The sequence below is a fragment of the Ictidomys tridecemlineatus genome, chromosome 9, assembly GCF_052094955.1.
Source record: "Ictidomys tridecemlineatus isolate mIctTri1 chromosome 9, mIctTri1.hap1, whole genome shotgun sequence".
Lineage (NCBI taxonomy): Eukaryota > Metazoa > Chordata > Mammalia > Rodentia > Sciuridae > Ictidomys > Ictidomys tridecemlineatus.
The window spans coordinates 30,526,424-30,550,981 of NC_135485.1; the positions used below are offsets into that span (position 1 = coordinate 30,526,424).

The 24,558-nt window shown below is 43.0% G+C and overlaps 1 protein-coding gene across 10 annotated transcripts in view; it reads right to left on the bottom strand.

Moving 5' to 3' along the window:
- Positions 1-693: 693 nt before the first annotated feature.
- The window catches only part of Rbm47 (RNA binding motif protein 47), a 161,806-nt gene continuing 137,941 nt past the window's right edge, over positions 694-24,558 (bottom strand). For 8 of the 10 annotated variants that reach the window (XM_040292522.2, XM_078021219.1, XM_021722745.3 and 5 more), the window contains 4 exons: positions 12,295-13,448; positions 11,301-11,507; positions 8,297-8,511; positions 694-2,767 (listed from right to left, as the gene is read on the bottom strand). In XM_040292522.2, the coding sequence (XP_040148456.2) occupies positions 2,525-2,767; positions 8,297-8,511; positions 11,301-11,507; positions 12,295-13,420 (1,791 nt within the window). In that variant the 5' untranslated portion in view covers positions 13,421-13,448 and the 3' untranslated portion in view covers positions 694-2,524. The remainder of the gene's footprint in view (positions 2,768-8,296; positions 8,512-11,300; positions 11,508-12,294; positions 13,449-24,558) is intronic. The other 2 variants (XM_078021221.1, XM_078021222.1) reach the window with 2 other exon arrangements.

A 24,558-nucleotide genomic window follows, 5' to 3' on the forward strand; every position in this document is an offset into this window, starting at 1 on the left:
CCTAAGAATGTACTGCAAATGGAGCAAGATCTAAAAAGTTTTTCAAATACAATGCAGCTAAAAGTAACAACTAAACTACTAGCACGTGAAGCAGAACTCTAAAACTTTTTTTTAAACATTTATGTAGTTTGTTCTTAACCCCTAAAAAATAAAAAGTTCACATTTCAAGTTATAAACTTACCTCAGTAGTGTACATGAAATGGTTTTCAAACAATAGAAACAGGTAAGACCACAGAGAGGAGGCTCACTGATACTTAACTGGCTGTCACCAACGTTTGTTTTTAAGGTAGTTTGGTAGTTGCCATGTTAAGATACCGTTAAAAAACTTTTTCTTTTTTGCAAATAATTTACAGGCACATGTAAAATACAGTAAGAGCACTGGGTCAGAGTTTCATCCAGTGACCCTCTGTGACAATCCTTCACCAGAAGGAGAGTACTTCTTTCACACAGTCAAGGGATGAAGATCTGATCCAAATTGCATTTTGTTGGATTAGTCATTCCAACAGATTCTGAGTTTGGATGAAGCTTGCTGGGTACCTCATCAGGAACATTGCACTATCACTTTATGTCATTTAAGAATGATGGAAAGGAATGTCAGGAATGTTTAAAGGCCTTAGCAGGCACTCAATAATTTTATAGAATAGTTAAATAAATATTCCTTATATATATAAAAACTCATCCCATCAAGATGGGTGGGGGAAGGCATTTGGGAGTCTCTTTATTAAAAAAAAAAAAACAACTAAAAGTATTTGCTAAGGGCATGATCCTATTATTAATCCACAAATAAGAATTCAGCCATCAACAGAAATACAGTGAATGGAATGATTTGATGAATCTCTAACATGACATAAAACACCACTGTGGATCTGCTACCTTATTGCACACCGAACTTCCTGGATAGAGCCTTTTCAAAATTCCAAGTTGATGTAGTTCATAGAAGAGATGACAATCTTAACATTTTACTGTATTTTACATTCACTTTGCTAAACAAAAGCCCTTAAACAGGCACAAAACACTGCAACAATATATTTACTTCCTAATAAAGCAAATCTTTTTAATAACATTGAAATAAAATGGTTTCACTTGGCATTAAACTCTATACCGTGAACTTCAGCAACATAAAAAGACTAAAAAGTCAGCATGAGAAGATATTTACAAACTTTTATAAAACTCCTTCAGGTCTCTCCTCCTGGATGTGCAGGCCGCACTTCAGCTCAGCCACTGAGTGCACAGCTAAGGAGGAAAAGCCCTTTTCTACAAGCATAACGTTCCCAACACCGTCGGTGACTACAGCATTTTGCATGAAACATGATAAGGCAGCCAGAGGCTTAACTTTCTGCTGACAAGAATCTTTGGGATCTTGTCCACAACAACATACATTCTTTGTCTCTAAAAACCCATACTTCAAAAAGGAATAAAATTAAAACATCAGAAAGGGAATTAAAGTTTTATCCTGGACAATTAAATAGCTATGCGAAGATGTCTTATGCAAACATAATATTAAAACCCGGTGCTTACACGTACTCTGCTACTGAAAAGAGCACATGTAGAAGATAATACCTCCCCAACCAAACAACAAAACAAAACAAAACAGTACAACAAAACAAAGAAGCCCATTAAAAACCCAGGGAGAAGTACAAAAGCCACAGTTGTTTTCTCTATAGAGTTCTTCATGCTTCCTAGAATTGCCAAACTTTGAAGCTGGACTAGGGATGGGGACTGGGGTGAGGCGGGATGGGAGGGGCACGTTTAACAATCAAGGCACATGGAGAACCAACCCAAGGTAATGGTGACAGGTACAGCTTTCCAGTGTTTGGACTCAAGAGTGTGACGAGTCATTTCCATGTTGGCCTGAGGAGAGATTGAGTGTTCCCATTTCTTTTCAAAAACAGAAGCATCATGGTAACACACGGTAACACCGTCAACCCTTAATGCCAGCGGAAATACAGCAGAGGTTTGACTCATATTAAAATTGCACTTTCCAGTATCCCCTTTAAAATAATGCTTGGTGTAGTATTTTAAAGCACGATTGTTTGCATCTTTAAATAGTGAATATATTTTTTTTTTCAAAACAGTCCTCCAGCTGCTCGAGGGTGCTTTTTAAACAGCCAGCTGGTTTACTATGGAAGGTACCACAAAATAGAACTCTCCGGAGTGCAGAAGTTAAGAAAATAACCTTCATACTGAAAATAGATCCTTAAAAAACAGAACGACACAAAACCTCTATACAAATGTCATTCGGCGGACAAGTTTTTTTTTTTAAAAGATGGTATGTATTAAGGCACGGGCCCCTGCGAGTCTCTGAGAAATGTATGAACACAGGCCTGCTCCGTTGAGGACAGTCTTAAAAAAAACTAGTGAAAACTTCATGTGTATAAAATATTTCAGGTGACATTTGATATTCGATAACATTCTTCACGGTCACGGTTCACACGTGTGCGAATCCAACATGGTCCTTTCTTCATAAATTGTGCAGTGTCCCTGCAGCGATCTCTGTGGCTGGCCATTGCGCCTGTCACTGGCCTCAGTAGGTCTGGTAGACGTCGTGAATGGGGACCTGAATAGCAGCAGCCGGGAAGGCCTGAGGTATGTAGCCAGCAGCGTACCCTCCGTACATGGCGGCGGCGGCGGCAGCGTTCTTCTGTAGTGTGGCGATGGTGGCCGTGGCCGGTGCAGCAAATGGAACGTAACTGGCCCCGTAGATGCCGGCAGTGGGGATTCTCGGAACGTTGGGAGCCACCGTGTACACGGGGGTGATGGGGCGGCCCTGAGGGGAGACAAGAAGAAGCCTTCCTGAGCCTGCTCACTCCAAATCACCACAGTTCACACTCACAACAGTTACCACCACCTGTTCATTCCATGAGCATCTCCTCCCAGGGATGGAAGAATCTGCCAAGATGGATGAAGGCAAGGGATTCCACTCTCAGGACCTCAGGACGGGGAGCCAGGCGGGTAAACAAGCAACAGGGACTGGGGTAAAAGCCATTAAAGAGCTAGGGGAAGTGACTTCCTTAAGCACCTTCATTCATCCAAATTCCAGGATGCCACCCCTGGTAAAAGTGAGACCAGGAAGGCTGAGGGGAAGTTGGAATACTCTGGAATCTTCTATCCATCAATCCACCCTGTCCATGCCCCAGAGTGAGCTGGAAAGAGAGTTGGAAAATCTTCCTTCCACATAATGATTAAAAAATAAGTATTTTCCTTGAAATGTGGCCCCTAAAAATACCTGCCAGCTGCCTTCACTCACACTTATTTGTGGGGACACAGAGAGGAGACTTTCCCAACTTAATGGAAATGGTCTTCAAAGGGACAGATTTTTAAGCTATGACCTTAAAATTTTGTGACTATGTACTTTCCAGCCAATGTGATTGATGGCTCCTATCATGTCCCACCTGAGATAGGACACCACTATGCGTACCCCTCCACGTAGAGGATTTTCTGCTAATTAAAAGAGTTGGAGAAAGCATCTCAGAATTTGGGGACGCTTAAACTGTGTTTTGAAGGACAAAGAGCAGTTTCCAAATGAGAAGTGAGGAAGCTCAAGCTGCCTCAGCGTGGATAGCTCTGTACAAGCCCCTGCTCAGAGTGTAAGACACCGTGTTTTCAGAACAAACAGGATTAGGAGGGGAAGATTCAGGTCCTGTGAGGTGTTTTCCAAAAACTTTGCTGTGGAGCTAGTTCTAAAAGCGGCTTTGTGGAAAAAGGGATTGGGGCATCTTATGTTCCACAGAAAATCCTGAACTCAAGGCTTGTCTGGTCTCCTTACGCCTCACTACATCTAAATGGAAAATTAGACTTTAAAAGTTAGTTCTTACTGAATTCTTATAAAAAAAATTAGTTATTTCTCTAACACGTCTACGAATCAGACCAATAATTATATTCAAGGGAACTTCTAACTTAGGAATGCTTTTTTCAACTCTGTCAAATAACATATAATCATAATAATGAACGACAACAGTGATTACCACTGCCAGGCACCACTCTGCGTTCCTTGTTTGACTGACATTATTGAATCATCACAATGGCCAGTCAAGGTGGGTACTTGATGACGCAGAGAGGTCCAGATGTGTTGAGTGACTTGCATATAGCGACACGGCTTTTAAGCAATGAAATGTCGGACCCAATATAATCTGGCCTCCTATGACACTATGCAGTGTACGGCGAGAGTCCCATTAGCTACCCCTTACAACCAGGAGAGTGTTGAAACTGGAAGATTAGGTCACAGCAACGCTTTCCAAAATGTGTGGATATAGGCTTTAATAACAAATGCGCTAAGGAAGGAGACGGCAGGGAAGGAAGGACATCTCTCAGATATGCTCTGTCCCCCCAACACCAAGTTATGCACATATCTGCAAATGACTTGGCTTCCTGGTGGCAGGTCATGCTTGGATATCTAAATTTCCATATATGAACATTCCCTGAACTTTACTGAACACCTACTATGGTCTGGGGACCCAGTTAGTGGTCATGCAGTCAAACTCAAGACACGATCCTGCCCACTTGGATCTCAACAGAATTGTGTCCTGTCAGAGCTCCCGGCTTCCTGCTTTAGTGGTGCAAACCAGTTTAAAGGTCATTCTTTCTGCCCACCAAATGACTGAAGTTGAGAGTCAGTAAAATCCAAGTATGGGGCTAGGACATCTTTAATCACCTCTGTGTATGAACCTATATCCATATGATTTCTGGGAGAAGACATGGGCTGGCAGAACCACGGGTAGAATGGGCTTTTTTTGGTTTGTTTTGCCAAAAGATGTTTTCCTTCAGGTCCTTGGGTTGTAGTTCTATTTCAGGCCTGAAACAAAATGTACTGTGACCTGGTAGTTTTTGAAAACCTTGCCATCTACGGGAAGTGGCCTAGGTGGGCGCCCCAGCAGGGGATATCTCTATAGAGGGCAGCACCAATGGGATGACCGGCAGGGGGAGGGAAGGGTCTGCAGCACTTGACAGTAGTGACCAGAGCGCTGGAAGGCTCATGCTGTCTGTCTGTCCTTTCTGATAAAATCATCTCTGTGCCCAGAGAGTGGAGTCGACAAATCCTCCTTAAGACCGTGAGAAATATCAAGGCTCAAACTCTCCTCGGCCAACCTGAAATCAAGAGCAGGTTGCTAAACCCCTGGCCTCTTTTCTCACTCCCGGTGACGTCCCTTTCATGGACAGTATTTTTCTGTAATGCAAGGACAAAGATAAATCTGATCTGCTTGCCCAAATTTGGCGCCTTGCCAGTCATATGGCTTAGGTGATTCAGTCACCTCCCCAGCCTTGATTTTTCTTCCCTGCAAAGGAAGAACAGATGAGAAGCGTCTTGCAGAGAGCCAGTGAAGGACAACTGCGTTGACTAATACAGCTTAATGGAACAGAAGGAAGAGAGAAAAATGTGGGAGTGGCAGCGGGAGAAAGATACCATTGAACACCTTTAAAAACTACTTCTGATTCAACTGAGGAAACTGAAACCGTGGATTAAATGAGACCGGGACTGGCCTGTGAATTTCACTTCCTCCTGCTATCCCAGATTTTTTGTGAGCACTGAGGCTTATAAATATATTATTAACAGCTTTATACCTAAATCACCAAGGTCATCCCCCCCTTTATTGCATGCAATTTGCTTTGTTCTCACCCCATTCCCTGTGCTTGGCTAAGAATCCTTTGACATCAGTGTTGGTAATATGCCTTTGTCACAAGTAACATGTGCAGGTGGGACTTACATCCTCTAGCAAACGAGGGGGCACGTGTTCCCGGCCTGGTTATATGTACTAGGTCTGAGACCTTCAAAAAGTGACAGGTGTCGAGGAGAGAAGAGGTAGGTGGGAAGGTGGCAGGTGGGCAGGGAAAAGACTGGGTTTCCCTCCAGGAGGAATGGTTACCTCTGCTCCACCTATATTTCAGATTTCTTGTTGAGAATTGAAACACTGTGAGGAGGCAATTTGAAAAAGCCAATCTATGCTGGCAAATATTTCTTCACTGCTTGCAAAGGCCACATGAACTTTTAGATATAAAAAGGCTGAATTGGATCCCTGAGCACCTGCAAGGCAGGGGAGGAGGATGGAAGGTGTACCTCAGGTAGGTTCTGGAAGCCACGCTGGGAGATCAGTTTCCAGTGTGGCTTAGAGAGGATTCTTTTCAACCATCAGTGGTACTTAAAAATGTTCCTTCTGCCAGGTATGGTGGTGCATACCTGTAATCCCAGTGACTCTGGAGGCTGAGGCAGGAGGATTGCAAGTTCAAGGGCAGCCTCAGCAACTTAACAAGACCCTGAGTAATTCAGTGGCCTAGCAAGACCTTGTCTCAAAAAAAAAAAAAAAAAAAAAAATAAAAAGGGCTGGGGATGTGGCTCAGTGTAAAGCACCTTGGGCTTCAATCCTCACCACCACCACCACCACCATCACCACCGAAACTCCTTTCTCTGCCATGATTCAGCAGGAAATTCAAAAGAAGCAGAGGGCTGAACCTATTAGAGAATCCAGGTTAAAGGACAAGGACAGGGTGTTCAGACTTAAAGAGTACAAAGGCACTGCAGGTTAAAAAGTCAGTAGCTCTGGGCGTTCTGCACAAAGTACTGAGGAGGAACAAATGTCCACAGCAATCAACTGACAACAGTTGTACTCTGACTGCATGAGTTTTGTAGTAGAGAAGAATTAATAATTATTACTCAATGCAGTTGGCTAGAAAGAATAACTTCTGATGTTTTATTGCACAGTAGGGTAACTATGTTAACATCAGTTAATTGTATATCTCTAATGAGCTTGTAGAGAGGATTCTGAATGCTCCCAACACAAAGAAATGACAAATATTTGAGGTGATGGATATGCCAGTTACCCTGATCAGATCTTAATACACTGTACCCCTAAATATGTACAATTATTATGTACCAATTAGAAGTAAAAATAGGTATTAAAATAAATTACCTTAATTGCAGTATTACTTTCAAGTTATGGATATTTGCAATCATTCCTCAAGTGATAACTAAACTGTCATGGTACAGTGTGAGTCTCTTCCTTCCTTCTCCCCATCACCTCAGCCCCCAAGGGATCCTGACTTAAAGAATTCTTTTTTTTTTTTGGTTTGTTTTTGTATTTTTATTAGTTGTTGATGGACCTTTATTTTATTTACTTATTTAGATGTGGTGCTGAAAATTGAACCCAGTGCCTCAGGCATGCTAGGCAAGCGCTCTACCACGGAGCCACAACCCCAGTCCAAGAATTCTTAATGACACAATGACAAACTCCAATTGGTTCAACCTTTTCTGAGTAATGCAGCCAAGAATGGGTTCCCAGTAGGCAAAAGCAGGGAAAGAGCATCCTCCTGGGATGGCTATTTCAGAACCACTGAGGTACTTGTACAAAATGACCCATTCTAGAACCCCAGTCCAGCCCAATGGAAATGGCTTTGAGTCTGGTGATCAGTTTCTCAATACGTGCCTTGGGTAGTTCTTGTTCAATTAGACACTGGGCGCGGGCATTTCTCATTCGTAGTAAGGTGCTCATGATTGAATGCTTCACAGAGAAGAGCTCTAACAAGACTTTTTGGTAGGGTTGATGTCTCTCTGTGCTGTGCATTGAAGATATAAAGAAGCCTAAAACGTAGCTTTTGGCCTGGGGGAGTCTCTTTCAAAGACAGAGCACAGTGGCAGCTAGGTGTCAAGTAATACTGTGGTAATGACAAGTATGGGAGGGAGGACTTCTCCAGGAGAGATGAGAGGGAGGCTCTGCAGAAGAGGCGCAACCAAGAAATGGAGAACATGGTGAGCAAAGGAGGGGAAGGAGGCCCAAATGGTAACATGAGTTTGGGAAGACAGGGGAATAGTGTGAACTGTGGCCAGAGAAGAGGAGTGAGGGCAAATTTTTGTAAAGTTTTATAGACTTTTATCTACACAGAAATTCTTGTGCTTTTTACGCATATGTGTGCACACACAAATACATAAAACATATTTTATGTATACAGGGTAAACATTTACAAAAAATCTTTCATGAGCTTCAAATCAGAATAAGAACACAGGCTCCATCTCCCTGGACTCCCGGCATCACCTCCTTCACAGCATGAACTGAACATGCTTTGGTGCTGTACAAAAGTATGACCCTGAAAAACCACACCTCATACTTCGTATTACTACTCCCTATCTTTAATAACAAGGACACACTCAGAGAGTGTGCAATTCTTAATAAAAAAAAAAAAATCACCCAATGCCATAGCTCTAACAGAGAGCTAGGCTCCAAGTAAATTCAAGTGCCGAATGCTAAGATGATGCCACAGCAAGGAGAGGATCCACATACAAATGACAATGACCCAAGGGGAGCTCTACCTGGAAAGGTGGCGGCGTTGATACTGCAGGAATGACAGCAGCGGCTGCAGCAGCAGCAGCAGCAGCAGCAGCAGCGGCGGCACTGGCTGGGTCTGGCTGCACAGCGATGGGGCTGATCATGTGCTCCATTGTGTGGATCTTGCCATCTTCAATCATTTTAGGGGCTGGGGCTGCCTGAAACATGGAATATTGGGCCCCGATGGCAGGGATGGCCACTGCAAGAGAAGCAAGAAGGCAAAACAGGTCCGTCACTTTCAGTCACTGAGGAGGATCTACCATGTGCTCAATGGTATTTTTGAAAAAAACAAGGTGCTGCCCAGCAAGAAGGGACGGGAGGCAGCAGAGAACTTCTGCTTGTCTTGGAACCACACGGGATGGTGTCTCCCGACGTGGAAGGGGAGGCTAGAGTTAGGGGTGTGCACCAACATTTTCCCCTTGTCTACGGAAAGTGCCCTCTGAATCTTTCTCTTGATGTCCCATCAAGCAGGAAAGGGCCTGAGACCCTGAAGAATGGGCTCAGGACAAAAAGTGAAATCAAAGGTGGGAGGCCCAGCAAGCGTGAGCACTGCGCCTGCCTGTCAGTTCTCACTCACCTCTTCCGTCACCAGACCCAGGGCCTTCTTCACTTTCACCGCTTTTTAAAAAGCAAGTGCTGGTGAGGTTTCATTTTGACACTTCAGAGATCTGCGCACATTCTCCCTGCCCTGTATTTCGGATGTCAGTGTTACAGAGCAAGGATGGGGGAGACTAATAAAAGATGTAAAATTCTCTAATTTTTCTAGCAGTAAAGCAGGAAGAGTGACTCGTCTTTCAGGGACCTGCCAATTCAAATACTTTCTGAACAGCATCCAAAGGAGTGATTTTAAGCAGAGAATCAAACAGATAGTAGTGATTGAATGTCAGCACACAATAAGAAAAGTTCCCAAGGAAATGATTTCAGCATTGATTTGGGGGAAATGTGTGCGTGTGTATGCTGTGTGTGTTGAAAGGATATGGAAAAATATGAAATGGATACACAAAGAACCCTTTCATTTATGTTTCTTCTTCAACTATAGGTAGGTCCATTTATTCTAATGAAGATTGACTTGATCAAAAGTAAAGAGGCAAATGACCGTAAGTGGAACAATGGTACAGTCATTCAATAAAAAATATCTAAAACCTTAACCAAATATTTTACCTGCCTTTCCAACCATATCTTCCACTGGTCTTGTGCCCAGACACCACTGCCCTGGTGTCTCTCCTAGTTCAAATTTTCTGGGTGATCAGAAATCGAGGCCAAGGGGATGGGACCCAGAGGGTTATCAATTTTAAGCCTGTTGGGATTGTACCAAGTAAACTCTACATGGTTCTGGCTACCAGCCTGCAGGAATCTACCTGGGGTGATACATGGCTAAAGACTGTTCAACGGTTATTTTCTCTAGTTAAACCTTAAGCTACTGTAACTTGCCAAGAGGAAAAGACCCTTTCCCAATAAGTAGAACTCCTTTATCCAGATGTTTTGGAGTTACAGAAAGCTAGGGAATCCGTTTTACATTGCTCATAGGACCAATGATATTTATAAGGAAATCTAGTGCCAGTCACTTAACTGCAGAGATGGAGGAACTATTTCACAGGCAAAAAAAAAAAAAAAAAAAAAAAAAAAAAAAATCAACACTTTCCTTCAAATGGAGGCTCCGTTATAAACATGCTTTTTAGCCCTGTGAAGCCAATGCCACTCTATGTCTCAAACACAGATTCCTAGACCCAATTTTGTCCAGGAAAATCAGAGTAGCTGAACTTCAAATGCTCTTCAGGCCAGGAAGAGGTCGTAGGAATATTGCTCCAGTTATTCAACAACTCAAGTTTCCATGTTTTTAGATGCTTATGAGGTACGTGCTGAGAGCAAGTTTATGCAGGGCTCACTGAATGGAGTTAAAATTTCTTGCAGGTTAGCATCAGAAACCCTGCCTCAGGTTAGGTGACCAAGGGTAGCAACAATGTTGGCAAACAGGTTCTTGGGGATTGGAGCACAGTTCAAGATCCCTAGCTGGACTGACTTGAGCATCCCTACTCTAAATCTACTGATCCAGCAGGAAGAGGACGCGAGTGCTGGGAATTATAATACAGGGAATCAGCAATCACAAAAACTCTGACGACTGCCTTGTCCCCAAGTCTTCATGTTTGCTCAGACCATTAAGAGGGACAAATGGTGCTACTTCCTCTTGAAGGGAGATTTCTACCCTTTAACACCCAGAACTGATAATAAGCTACACCTCCAGGCTTCAGACAGTTAGGGTAGGACAGGGGATATAGCTCAGTGGTAGGGCCCTTGCCTATATGGATGACACTCTGGGTTCCATCCCAGCACTGGGGGGAAAAAAAAAAGCAAAAATAAACAAATAAAAAACCGCCTGATGGTCAGAGCAGAAATAGACCCGAGAAAGAAAAAGACATATTTTGGCTATTGGAAGATACAGAGAGTCTCATATTCTTCCTCTCTTATATCTTCCCTCTCTTTAACCTTAACTCTGCCTTTTGTGTGTGTGTTTGTGTGTGTGTAGTGTTATTGGGGATTAACAGAGGCACTCAACACTGAGCCTCATCCCCAGGCTTCATTTAGAGACAGGGTCTTGCTAAGTTGCTGAAGCTGGCTTTGAACTCGTGATCCTCCTGCCTCAGCTGCCTCAGCTGGGATCACAGGCATGCACTACTATCTGGCTTAACTCTGCCTTCTTGGCCGCAGGTTGAGAAAAAGCCCAACAATTGGTGATACCCACTAGAAAAAGTTCCTACTTGACAGTTTGATTTGAACATGGTTGGAGCTAGACCTGGAGCTAGATCATCCCATAAGTTCCAGATAAGAAGGTCTAGGAGGCCACCTTCTTTTTGCCTAGTCTCTGGCTGACCATGGTAAGATGAATCCACCTAGGGGTAACCAGAAGAGCCCAGAGGGCTTGGATTCACTTCAAAGACAAGGTTGGGGTTTAGGTAGAATGGATGCATTCTTGCTCTGCTTTATACTGACCTGTACCAGGTTTAATGGCAACTGGATTGACAGCAGAGATTTCCAAATTCGGCACAAGTTCATATGCTTTTTCTTGCTGCTTTCCTTTCCCTTCATGATATCGGCTATATATACCGCGGCCAGCAGAATATCCCCCGAGGTAGGAACCCCTGGGTCCGGGGGCTCTGTTGCCAGCTGCACCTCGCCCTCGGCCTCTTATGCTGCCTGCTTATAATAACAACACAAAAAATGATGAGCAAGCAACCGTGACAGCACAGGAGGAAGACCTTGGCCCACGATTCTTGGCATTTAATTTGTCCTAGGTCTACATGGCAGGTGGCTGCACTTTTGGACTTGGATGGGCTGGTCAAGAGGCTCCAAACATTCTGTTTCCACTTAGATGTGCATCCTAAGTCTGCCCACTCAATGCAGGAGATTAACCAGCAAAGTGAGTCCTAGAATTGTAACTACAACTTCAGTAAAGAAACATTTATAGAGTGTAAAAAAGTTCAGTCCTGAAAAGGGATCTGCTAGTCCACCTGCCTCATTTTATGACTGAGAAAACAGGCCAGGGACATTAAGGTGACCGACTAGTTACAGATCCAGATAATTGGAGAACAGGACCTAGAACTGGGGTTATCTGTTTTCCAGTGTCATGCCGGGTTTCATTATGTCCTAACCAATGATTACAAACAGCAACAACAAAACACTGCCCCAACTTAAACATTTAATTTCAGAAGCAGGTTTTGACCTAGGTTCCAAGAGATAGGCAGGCCTACCAAATTGTGCAGGCCCTTACAAGAGAGACTGTAGTCCCTTGATTGGACTGCTCCCCAGAGAAGGGTCTGTATTTCATTCAGTGCTCAGAAATCAGTCTGTAGAATCAGCAAACAGAACTCAGAACCCAAACCCAAAGCCAAAAGAGCGGGGCTCATGGTCAATCAGCTCAGTAAAGTATAGGCTGCCTAGTAGCGGGGCGCCAGGGGGACCCGCCGCGGAGAAGAGTCCCACTAACCTTTCACGAAGTAGTCCCGGTTGGGCCCGATGAGAGCATTGTAGGGGTAGCCGTAGTAGGCCAGTGTGTAGGGGTCGCAGGGATACACGTAGCTGGGCTGTTGAGCTGCCGCCTCCGCCGCGCCTCCGCCCTTGGCTGCCTTCTGGTAGCGGGAGTACTGCTCCTTGTCCACCGGCTTGGCCAGCGTGACCTCCAGGCACGAGCCCTCCAGCTCGGTGCCGTTGAGGTTGTTCATGGCGTGCACTGCGTCCTCGCGGCTGGTGAAGTGCACGAAGGCGTAGTCGCGGATCTTCTTGACGCGCTCCACGCAGCCGGGGTTGAACTGGCCAAAGCTCTTCTTGATGGTGTCCTCGGTGGTCTCGATCATGAGGTTGCGCACGTAGAGGATCTTCACGGTTTCCATCACGTCCTCGTCCACGTCGATCTCAGGCTCCGCCCAGTCCACGGCGATCTGGTGGCCCCACAGCTGGATGCGGCCGGGCATGAGCTTGCGGCGCGCCATGGCCGCGGCGCGGTGGCTCTCGTACTCCACGAAGGCGAAGCCGCGGTTCTTCATCTTGTCCGCCGCGCTGGCGTAGACGATCACATCGAGCACGCCCTCGGTGACCTTGGCGATCTCCTCCAGGATCTCCTCGCGCTTCTTCATCTTGGGGATGCCACCGATGAAGAGGCGGCAGTTGTCCACGCTGCAGCACACGCCCAGCAGGCGGCCCGGGCGGATCTCGTAGTTGTTGAGCTCGCGCACCGCGCGCTTGGCCTCGTGCTTGTGGCAGTACATGACGAAGGCGTAGCCACGGTTCTTGCCGTCGAAGTCCATCATGAGGCGCAGCTCGTAGATGCGGCCCACTGTCTCGAACACGGGCACCAGCTCGTCCTCATACACGTCGCGAGGGATCTTGCCCACGAAGACTTCGCAGCCTCGCTGCGGGTGCGGGCCCTCCCAGCCGGGGGGCGGGCCGCCGTACTTGCGCTGCCCGTTCTCCTGCACCATGCTGTAGCCGGTGCGTTCCATAAGCGCCAGCAGCGAGGCCTCGTTGGGCGCGCCCGCCACGCCCTCGGGTACCTTCGCCGAGGATGCTGCAGCTGGGTCGCTGCTCATGGCTGCGGTGGAATCCTCTGCGGTCATAATGTCAAAGGCATCCACAGCTGGAAACCTGGAGAAGCAAAAGGTGGCGTGAGTGGGAAACCTGCACCGACTTCAGCCCCAATTTGGCTCCTTGGCCTCTTTCCAGGCTCACAAGATGCATGCTTAGGAATTTTTAGGCCATGGGGTGGTTAAATGAGAAATAAGATGGAGGCTGTTGTAGAAATGCAGCAGCCTTAAAATAGTCTGAAATAGTCAAGTTGAGCAGGAAAAACCCAAAGTGACTCAGAAGGGGGGGGGGACCAGAATGAGCAAGTACTTCCGTTTTATCAGTCCTCCAACAGCTTTGAAACTTAGAGAACCTACTGCCACTGTTGGTGAAAACCTTAGCTTTTGCAGTAAATGGCAACATCTTTGGATTAATTCCTGCACTGTCAACTCAGATGATTCAACTAAAGCACACATTCTATTTCTTTATTTTGCAAATGCAGTCCTTTTATTTTCTTTCTTAGGCAGTTTTTTTTTTTAAGATATTGTAGGTGTGGAATAGAGAAATGCAGTAAATTTATGTATGTAGGTATGTATATATTTTAGTTTATTTATTTGGGGGATCAAACCCAGGGCCTCACACATGCTAGGTCAATGCTCCACCACTGAGCTACATTCCCTGCCTATCCACCATCTTCTTCATTTTTTTGTTTGGCTCCAGGGGTGGGTACTGGTCAGGGAATGCTTTACCACCTAATTACATGCCAATCTGTTTTTATGTATTTATTTATTTATTTTGAGACAAGGTCTTGCTAAGTTTCTGAGGCTGACCTGGAACTTTCAATCCTCCTAAGTTGCAGCCTCCCAAGTTGCAGGGATTTCAGGTTTGCACTACACCATGTCTGGCAAGGCAATGCAATTATTAAAGAAAACTTTGAACAGGTGTAATAAGTAAGATACATAGTTGTGTGCTGAAGCTTTAGAATAGGAAGGAATGGAATGCCCACATTGCCATGGACCTGGCTTAGGAACGGTATTAAGTCAGTTTATGCTGTCCTTCACACAAAATTCTTGGTATGAACTGTTTATGGATTTGGAATCAATCCACAAAAGAGCTGGCTAACTTCAAGTTGGGGGACTTATGAAGCAATATCTTCCTGGTAGAACACAAGAACTGTCACCTGCATTCTCTTACTTTTGTCTTTTCTTAACCTCTGTACATGGTAAATGATACCAGTATCAATTTGCCCCTGGAGAAAGACACTCAGAGAGGTTAAGTAAACTGCCCCATTTCACACAGAAAGTGCCAGCCTGGAGGAAGACTTGATTCTAAGATTCTGGCTCCAGATTCTGTGTTCTTTCTTCAGAACTGTGCTGTGCAATAATTTTCTGTGATAATGGTAAAGCTGTCAATATCACATGTGACTACTGAACACTTGACATGGGGCTAGTGAGGCTAATAGAATGAATTTTAAATTTTATTTATTTTTCATTTATATATGATAGCGGAATGCATTACAATTCTTATTACACATATAGAGCACAATTTTTTCATATCTCTGGTTGTATACAAACCATATTCACACCAATTCGTGTCTTTATACCTGTACTTTGGATAATAATGATCATCACATTCCACTATCATTAATTACCCCATGCCCCTTCCTTTCCCCTCCAACCCCTCTGCTCTATCTAGAGTTCATCTATTCCTCCCATGCTCCCTTCTCCCTATTCCACTATGAATCAGCCTCCTTACATCAAAGAAAACATTTGACATTTGTTTTTTTGGGATTGGCTAACTTCACTTAGCATTATCTTCTCTAACTCCATCCATTTACCTGCAAATGCCATGATTTTACTCTCTTTTATTGTTGAGTAATTTTCCATCGTGTATAAATGCCACATTTTAAAAAATCCATTCTTCTATTGAAGGGCATCTAGGTTGGTTCCACAGTTTAGCTATTGTGAATTGTGCTGCTATAAATATTGATGTGGCTGTGTCCCTGAATTTTAAATTTTATCATTTTTAATTAAGTTAGCCACAGCTGATAGTGCTGGTCTGAATTCTGTCCACCTTTACCCCTATGGTATAGAGCTTTCAAGGATGACTCAAAATTATACCAAAGATGTTCAAGGATGACTCTAAATTATACCAAAGATATTCAGAGCTATACACAATGCTTTTGTAATGAAAGTCTCCAATTGTTTAAATTTTATTGAAAATTAACCACAAACAAGAAATCATTGCTAGTCTACCAGGTGATAGCCATAGACTTTCTCATCTTTTTTCTAATTTTGGGAATGATGTGATATACAGATTGGCTTCTCATAAATTTACTTTTTCCTGCTTTCCACTTTAGAATCATTCTTTCATGGTTTTACTCTTCATAAAAATATCATTTTTAATGGTGGCACAGAGTTTATCATTTACCCAGAATCAGGAGTGTCACTCATTTTTTGAAAAAAAAAATAGCACCATGAATTATTTATGAGACAAAATTTCAAGTTTTCAAGAGTAATTGAGGTAATCTGGTGCAAGAGTGCACACCTGTCATCTCAGTGACTCAGAAGATTGAGGCAAGAGGGTCATAAGTCTGAGGCCAGCCTGGACAATTTAGAGAGACTTGGTCTCAAAAAATAAAAAGGGCTGAGGATGTGGCTCAGTGCCTCTAGGTTCAATTCCCAGTCCAAAAAACTAAATAATCTCATTTACCCGCTTCCTGCAAAATAAACCATAGTTTATAATTGTTAGATCTATCTATATATAAATATATATTAAAGACGAAAGATATATGTATAAAAAAATCACTTGAATCTGCTTTATTAAACTGTAGTTCCCATATTGCATGGAAAAAAACAAATAAAAAATTTAGATGAGTTTAATTATTAAGAAAATACCCCAAAACCTTAATGACAAAAAAAAAAAAAAAGTAAAATATTTATCAGTTGGCCACAACTGTCCTCTGGTTCATCTGCTATGATGTCAAGAGGCAGTATAGTTTGTGAGTAAGTGTGTGGCCTCTGGAGCCAGACTATGTGATGTACAAGTTGTATAACTCCCAACTCCTGGTTGTATGACCTGGAGCAAGGACACTTAGCTGCTTCCTGCCTCAGTTTCCCTACCTAATACTATTGATTAACCTCATTAAATTCAGTGGAATGAGTAAATATGTACAAAGCACTCTGAACTGTGTCTAAAACATTATAAATGATCAAGAAATGCATTATTTGCTGGGCATGGTGGCATCCGCCTGTAACCCCAGCTACTTAGAAGGCTGAGGAAAGAGGATTACAAGTTCAAGGACAGAAATCAAGGTCTTAGCAAGACCCTATCTCAAAATAAAAATGCCTAGTGATGTAGCTCAGTGGTAGAGTACTCACCTACCAGGCTCCTGAGTTTGATCCTCAGAACTCGAGGGGTGTGGGTATGTGAGTGGTTGGGGGACCATTATTATATTTTATCCAAACTTCTGGAAAACTCCAGACCAATTATTTCAATTTTAGAGTAATTTTTAAAACAAACTTTCTAAGTTCTTTTAAAAATCTGTTGGATGTGGCTTTTATTCTTTTTTTCCTTTGCTCTTAAATGCTTAAAAGTGGACTTGACACAGTTCCAGTTATGAAACTTTTTTCCTAACATATATTTGAAATGATACATTAGTTCCCGTAGTTTCAAGTTGAAACAGGAATTTCATCATCAGATTTGAAGATGAAGATCTTTTCCCAAAGGAAGATAAGCACACATTTTTAAAAAGACTATTTATATAAACACACATATTTATAATATGTGACCTGGGAAGGAAATGCTAGGTACATGTATAAACATGTATAAGGCAATTCAAGATTTTACCTGTTATACTACAGAAAATATTAACTGCCTGATGTCCAAAGGGTTAGATCTCATTGCTCAGTTGAGATACATGAAATTTACTTTTCGTTTCACTAACTGTACTTTGAAACTACTGTTTTAGCCAGAAACAGTCTTATAATGGTCAGGCTGTGGAGTCATTTCCAATTCCAACCCCAAAAAGCAAAAATGAAAATTTTGTTTTAGTCTGAAATCTGCTGGTGCCAGTAAAACTGTTTTGAAACTTTCAAACTTATTATTGAAACTTTCAAAATAGTTATTGCTTAATTCTTACATTTGCAAGCCAAGGAAAGCCTTTTCCCTGTGCTTTCATCATTTGGAACAAACCATGTTTCTACCCTGTTCCCTTTTTCTCTTTGCTACTAGGAAGTTCAGGAATGACTTTTCACACCAGTTTTAGTAATTGTGTGGGACATTCAAACATACTTTCATGTTCATCTATTTTGGACTATAGTTTCTTTCTCTTTTTAAACATTTTTCTAATATATTCCCAGTGCCATGAATTGAACTATTTATTTTAGTCATGTTGATGCTTAGAAGGTATTGCACAAATTTTGGAACTAGAAGAGGAATGAATGCATACATATATGTAGATACACATGAATGTATAAATTCAATTTCCTGCCAGACATTGATTAACATAATATTCAAAGTAACTGTGAGGGCTGGAGTTGTGGCTCAGTAGTAGAGCACTAGCCTAGAATGGGTGAGGCACTGGGTTCGATTCTCAGCACCACATATAATAAATTAGATAAAGGTATTGTGCCCATCTACAACTAAAACTATTTTAAAAAAATAACAAAGTAACCATGTCTTGTACACTAACTACAAATATGGTGTTAAAAATGAGTGAGAATAATGAGACACCACATCACACCTTTAGGATGCCTACACTAACAGAAACAAACACATAGAAAATAACAAGTGCGGGTGAGGAGGTGGCGATATTGGAACCCCTGTGCAATGCTGATGGGAATGTAAGATAGGGCATCTGCTGTGAAAAATAGTAGGATGGGTCCTCAAAAAAATCGAACAGAATATCACACCATCCAGCAATTCCATTTCTGGGTGGACACTCAAGAGAATTAAAAGCAGGGACTTAACGACACACATGCCCACCAATGTTTCAGCAACATCACTCACCAAAGCTACAAGGTGGATACTGTACCAATGTCCAGTGGATGACTGGATAAGCAGAATGTGGCTCATGCACAGAATGGGTTATCAGATACCCTCAGATGAAAGTTTGACCCATGCTACAACCTGGGAGAACCGTGAAGACACACCGAGTGAAACAAGCCAAATGCGAAAGGGCAACTGCTCCACTTAGATGAGGTATTGAGAGTAGTCAAATGAATAGACAGGAAGTAGAAGAGTAGTGGCCAGGCCTGGAGGAGGGGGAGGGTGGGGCACAGAATGAACGTTCATGGACACAGTTTTCCTTAGACTCAATAAAAAGCTCTGGAGATGGGTGAGGGTTCACGCCAATAGTAATGTACTTAATGCCATTGGATTATGCACTTGAACATGGCTCAAATGGTGCATATGTTATGTGTACTTACACACACACACACCCTAAAAAAATGAGAGGGTAAAAAGATGCAAAAGGTAGAAAAATAGTCAATAAGATTGGGATTTCATTAGAGGCCTTGGAGAATGGTAGGCTGAGTACGTTTTCACACATTTGTGAAAAAGTCTCACATCAGATCAGTTAAAAAAGTTATGTAACTTGAGGCCAAAAGCTTACATGTATTATTTAATTCCTTGAAAAGGGCAACTATACAGGCAATTTTTAAATTCCAATATATTTTAAAGGCAGCCTTCTTGAGCTTCTTTCCCTCCCCCTTATCCTAAATGGTTTACATTTAACTCCCATTGGCAAATTTATGAAAGCTTTATCCTAATGAATGAAGCTGGCTCAGCTCCTGACACTTATATGTGAATAACTTTTTAAGATTTCCAAAAAGACATCAGTATTCATTTTCATTGATTCAGCAAATATTTTTTGAGCAGCTACTATGTAGCAGGCACTGTGTGGAATACTGCTAGACCTCATTCCAGTGCAGCTGACCTCCCAGGAAACTGAATTATGCTCCAAATACTATATAGTTGAAAATTAAGGCCCTTTGTGTATGTGCTCATTAACCAGATTGCTTTAAAAGGGTCAGAGGATCTCTGCCTTACAGAGAAGGGAACTGAGACACAGAGACATTGAGCAGATGGTTGGTTAATGAGCATCAGAGGTGTCATGATACTAGTTGACATTCTGGCCACAGTGCATTCCATAGTTGTCCCAAAGGATTCTCATTGTAGTTGACACATGCAGTGCCCCTGATGCATAACCTCCTGCTGTGACCAAGAAAATCTGAGCTTTAAAAAAAAAAGCTAACAAAGACATTGAACTTGAGGCAACTCGACCCTGTGTGCAGGATCCTTGTGTTTATAGGAAAACAGGCAAAAGTTTACCCCAGCCAACTTTTAACCAGTCAGTGAAGAAGCCAGGCCAGTGGGTTCTGGTGCAGACTGGATAGAGTCTCAGAGCCTCCCAGATTCCATTCACACCAGTAAGCAGTGCCCTTCTCCACTGGTGATGTGGCTCAGGCATCCAGATGGAAGCCTGTTGCTCCCCTAACCTTGGCCATAGTGCTTTGAAAGGCTGCTCCAGAAAGAACCTGAAGAGACTTGCCACATTGGATGTAAAAGTCCAGTCATCCATGTGGATGCCAAATCTCTTGAAGGCAGGACCCTCATGACACTCAAGCTACCTTTGCACACACTAAAAACACATTCCTCTTTGCTGAAGCTGCTAGCCTTACACATGGCCACATATCTGAAACAAATTATGTACTGTTTGGCATATAAAAACAACATGGAAAAATATAATTTCAAATCAAACTTAACTATTCTGAACCACTAAGTAGAATTTCTTTTTCTTGGTTTTTGGCTGAGTTTGAACTTGTTGGGTTAAAATAGAATTTCAGGGTAAGCTCAAGAGTTAAATAGCAAAATCATCAAGGAATTGAATTCCCTTTTCAGTATGGTTTAGAGAATCTTTAACTATGAAGAGACATTTTAGAGGGCAACGGATATCACTGTACTCAGAAATATTTCTAAAGTTTACAAATCAATCTTTATCTATGATCAAAACCTGTATGTGTGTGTGTGTTTGGGATGAATATGCAATTTGGAATTCTAGGGAGAGTTTTATTTGCTGACCAACTGACAAGTTGCAATTTGAAGATACATTCAGTGGGGTACACAGTGTTTTTTACCACTAACTGGAATTTAATTCAGTGAAAGGCTTTAGAATGTGTTTATCCAAGAGGTAATACCATCTCTGTTTGTGGTTAGATTTCTGTTTTGATGCTTCCTGTGCATATCATAAAAATTTATCTTTACAAATAATCACTTCTTAAGCATGACCTAACACATAAAATGTACAGATATAACAAAAGACATGCCATACTTGCTAAGAGCAAAGACTTGAGAGTTGAAGAAATACAAGTTCAAATCATGACTGTGGTGTAATCCCTGTAGCTTGGGAGGCCAAGGCAGGGGGATTGCAAGTTCAAGGACAGCCTCTGCAACTTAGCAAGATCATAAGCAACTTACTGAGACCCTGTCTCTAAATAAAAAATAAAACAGGCTGCGGATGTGGCTCGGTAGTTAAGTGCCCCCATGTTCAATCCTCCACACCAAAAATAAATAATAGATAGATAGATAGATAGATAGATAGATAGATAGATAGATAGATAGATAGAATCATGGCTGTGCCATGAGGCAAATTACCTCAGTTCCATTTCCACATGTCTAAGGTGGTTCTAGTACCAGCATTTATTTCAGAGGACCGGCTCCAGGATTAAATGACATTTGGCAATATCTGGCACGCAGTGTGTTAAAAAGGTTAGCAAATACTATCACTATTAATTTTAAAGAATGTCACAGGAAGGTGAGAATTCAGGTGTTAGAGACGTGCTTGTCACGGGAGTTGAGAATCACCTCATGGTTTACACAGATATTATTATGTGAAGGGAGATGTTGCCACAAATTGGGTTTGGGAAGGGCGGGGGTGGTTTCGGGGAGTACTGCAAGGAAAAAAAGATGAACTTCTACAAAAAGTTTCCAAGACATGGCCCTGCCCTGAGCATTTATCTTTTTGCCCAGTGCCAAGTTACCGCCACCCACCTGAGTAAACACGGGAGGGAACACTCCCTCCAACGGGCAGGCCTCTGGCACCAGGACATCTCGGTCAGATCAGAGTTTGAGCGTGTGAAAGGAGCCCCACTCAAAATGGAGGCAGGGCTCTGGGGATTCACCTGCAGGCCCACACCATAAGCCAAAGGCTGGAGCACAGGCTCTTCCTCCCCCCCCCTTTTGAAAGGCATGGCCCTTCTGACACATAAAAATCTTTCTTTCTGTAACTCTCCTTTATTTAGGCAAAAATCCTGGAAGGATCAAGAGCCAGAGACTCCTGACCTCCTGGCTGTACCTTGTGCGCTCCTGGCTGCGCTGGGAGGAGCTCATGCACTCTTCACTGTGTTGCTGCTTGTGCGGGTTTTGTTAGAGCAAAGCACATCATTCAATGAAGGATTGTGTTTGATAAACAGACGCAAAGCCAAGAGGCTCAATGTTCCCAGGCATTTCTATCAACACATCCCTGAAAATGAGGCATTTTGCTGTGAGTTCCCAGGGATACTGGCTCTTTATCACAAGAGGGGTGAAGCCAAGGAGGCAAATGAAGTGGGGGAATTTTCTGTGTGTTTGGCACCACACAAATAACTACTAGGAGCCTGTTATTTTCTTCCCTTTAAATGAGCATTGCATTCTTAAACTTTTTCTCAAAAGGTTGATGTGGGCTGAGGATATAGCTTGGTTGGTAGGGTGCTTGTCTCACATACACAAGGCCCTGGGTTCAATCCCCAGCACCACAAAAAAAGGAAAAAAAAAAAAAAAGGTTGATGGGGTAATGCTGAAAAAAATGAAACCCGTCAATTCAGCCCACCCAGACGTCCTGGGCTAAGGTGCTCCAAAGCTGGGAACAAACAGAAGAGTAGGAGGACGTCAAGTGTCAGTTCTTATCTGGGCTCCTTTGACCTAAGCCTTTGGAGGGATCTGGCAAGAAATGGAAAGGTAACAGGAGTCCCAGAAGCAGCAATGGTTACACCCTATAACACTAGCTGGAACTGTCATGATTTGCACTTTCTAGAATCATTGATGGAGTCTAGTTGGAGTCTACCTTGGAGCTATAAACTGAGATCATACGCATAAATAGTAGGAGAAGTCATTATTTTATGCTACCCCCCCTCCCAGTGTGGGCGTGGTATCTAGATGGAGCTCTTCCAGTGAAGGCTGAGGAGCCGCAGACATGCACAACACCCGGTCAAGGGTCCAAGGTAAGCGTCGGTGGTACCACACTACTCACTTAATGTGTTTGAACACTCTCAACTTAATTTTTCAAATGAAACATCTACATCATAAAGCTCCGTTGGACTGATTCTGTAGTCTAATTTGACTTGCCGTCCCAGGCAGGCTGACAGGCCACAAGCACCACTTGAGAAATCAGGCTAAGGAGCTGCCAGAGTGTCTCATTTAAATCCAGACCCCTCTGTTTCACTGCCACATGAGAACTGCTGACAATCTGGTTTTTAAGACTGGAGCCATTCTCCAACGTCACTACTGATTTCTTCAATAATGTAATAAGCTTCACTAAGAGTCACACTTTTAAGTATGGTCTTGGGACTGTTAATTCGCTTTTACTAAAGTCCAGCTCTGTGCCCCTAAATAAAAGGCCATCATCTGGGGGAATAGATGACATCAACATGTGCACATGCACGCACACAATCCCTCCTCGACACTGATTGAGCACTTGCTGTATCTGGGCTGTGGAGGGTGTTCATAGGGGAAGTAGCTGACCCCTGCCCAGTCCTCGGAGTTCATGGTCCAGCAAGGGTGGGATAAAAAGGAGTGGAATAGCAAGGAGCAGCCATGTGCAGTGGTGTATGCCTGCAATCTCAGCTGCTCCAGGGTAAAGCACTCCTGGAGTCCGGACTTCTATCCCCAGTACCCACCCGACCATGGAAAAAAGAAAGAAAGAAATTAAAAAAGAAAGGAAAGGAGAAAGAGTGGAGAGATCACCATAAGCAAAGATGAGATTTTGCAAAACCGCTGGGATTCTTGAGAATGGCTGGAATATGGAAAGCAGATAAGCACACAAGGTGAGGCTTAACAAAAACAGAGCCAGGCTGGCCAGCCATGCAGGATCCAAATCTTCTGTGGCAGACAATGGGGAACCAAAGGCCATGAAGTTTCAGCCTGGATGAAAGTACAGGCTGAGCCTTCAAGTGAGCAAAACGGCTCCTGTGTAGTGGCTCTGCTATTCAGAGGAATAGAAAGGATTTCTTCAACAAGTTCAGCCCTATTCTGTTAAGCACTCAGGAGGTCTGAGTAGCATTTATAGGAGACAAGAGACTCACAACCCAAGATAAGGCACAAGGTAAACCTTAAGTTCTCAACTTGACCACCTTCATGCAGGGCAGCCAGGCCAAATCTACTATTCATTGTAAACATGATCCTTTCAGAATACATACTGTTACTACCATCATTTCCCTAAGTCCTTCTTCTATAATTAAAATGTAGCTGGGTGCAGTGGCACACATCTGTAATCCCAGCAGCTTGGGAGGCTGAGACAGGAGGATCTCAAGGTCAAAACCAGCCTCACCAACAGTGAGGTGCTAAGCAACTCAGTGAAACCCTGTCTGTAAATAAAATACAAAATAGGGCTCAGGATGTGGCTCAGTGGTCAAGTGCTCCTGGGTTCAATCCCTGGTAGCCCAATAATAATAATACAAATAAAATAAATAAATCAAATGTCAATTCTAAGAGCAGAGTACATGTCTGTTCTGTCACTATAGGATCCTCAAAATTCGGAAGTTAGACAACAATATATATTTATCAATCAACGGATTGTGATTTCCTTCTTCTTAAGTTAGTCAGTGTCCATAGATATTTAGAAAGCACTACACTGGGGAAAGTGCCGCAGGGTGGGAAGGAGCTCTCAAAGCCACATAACTATTCAGCACTAGGAGGTCTCATACATCCACTCAACAAACATTGGCTGGAGTGTCAAAGCTAAGACAGTGGCTTAGTGAAGTATCTAAGCAACAATGGACTATGAATCAAACAAAACCCAAGGAATGAACCAGCCATAAACTGTAGATAAGAATAGAAAATCTACACACTTCTGGTTCCATTATATTTAGAGACAGAAATGGTATAAGAGCACAACTAGTTATGTTGTCATCTCTTACATTATTGCAAATGCAAT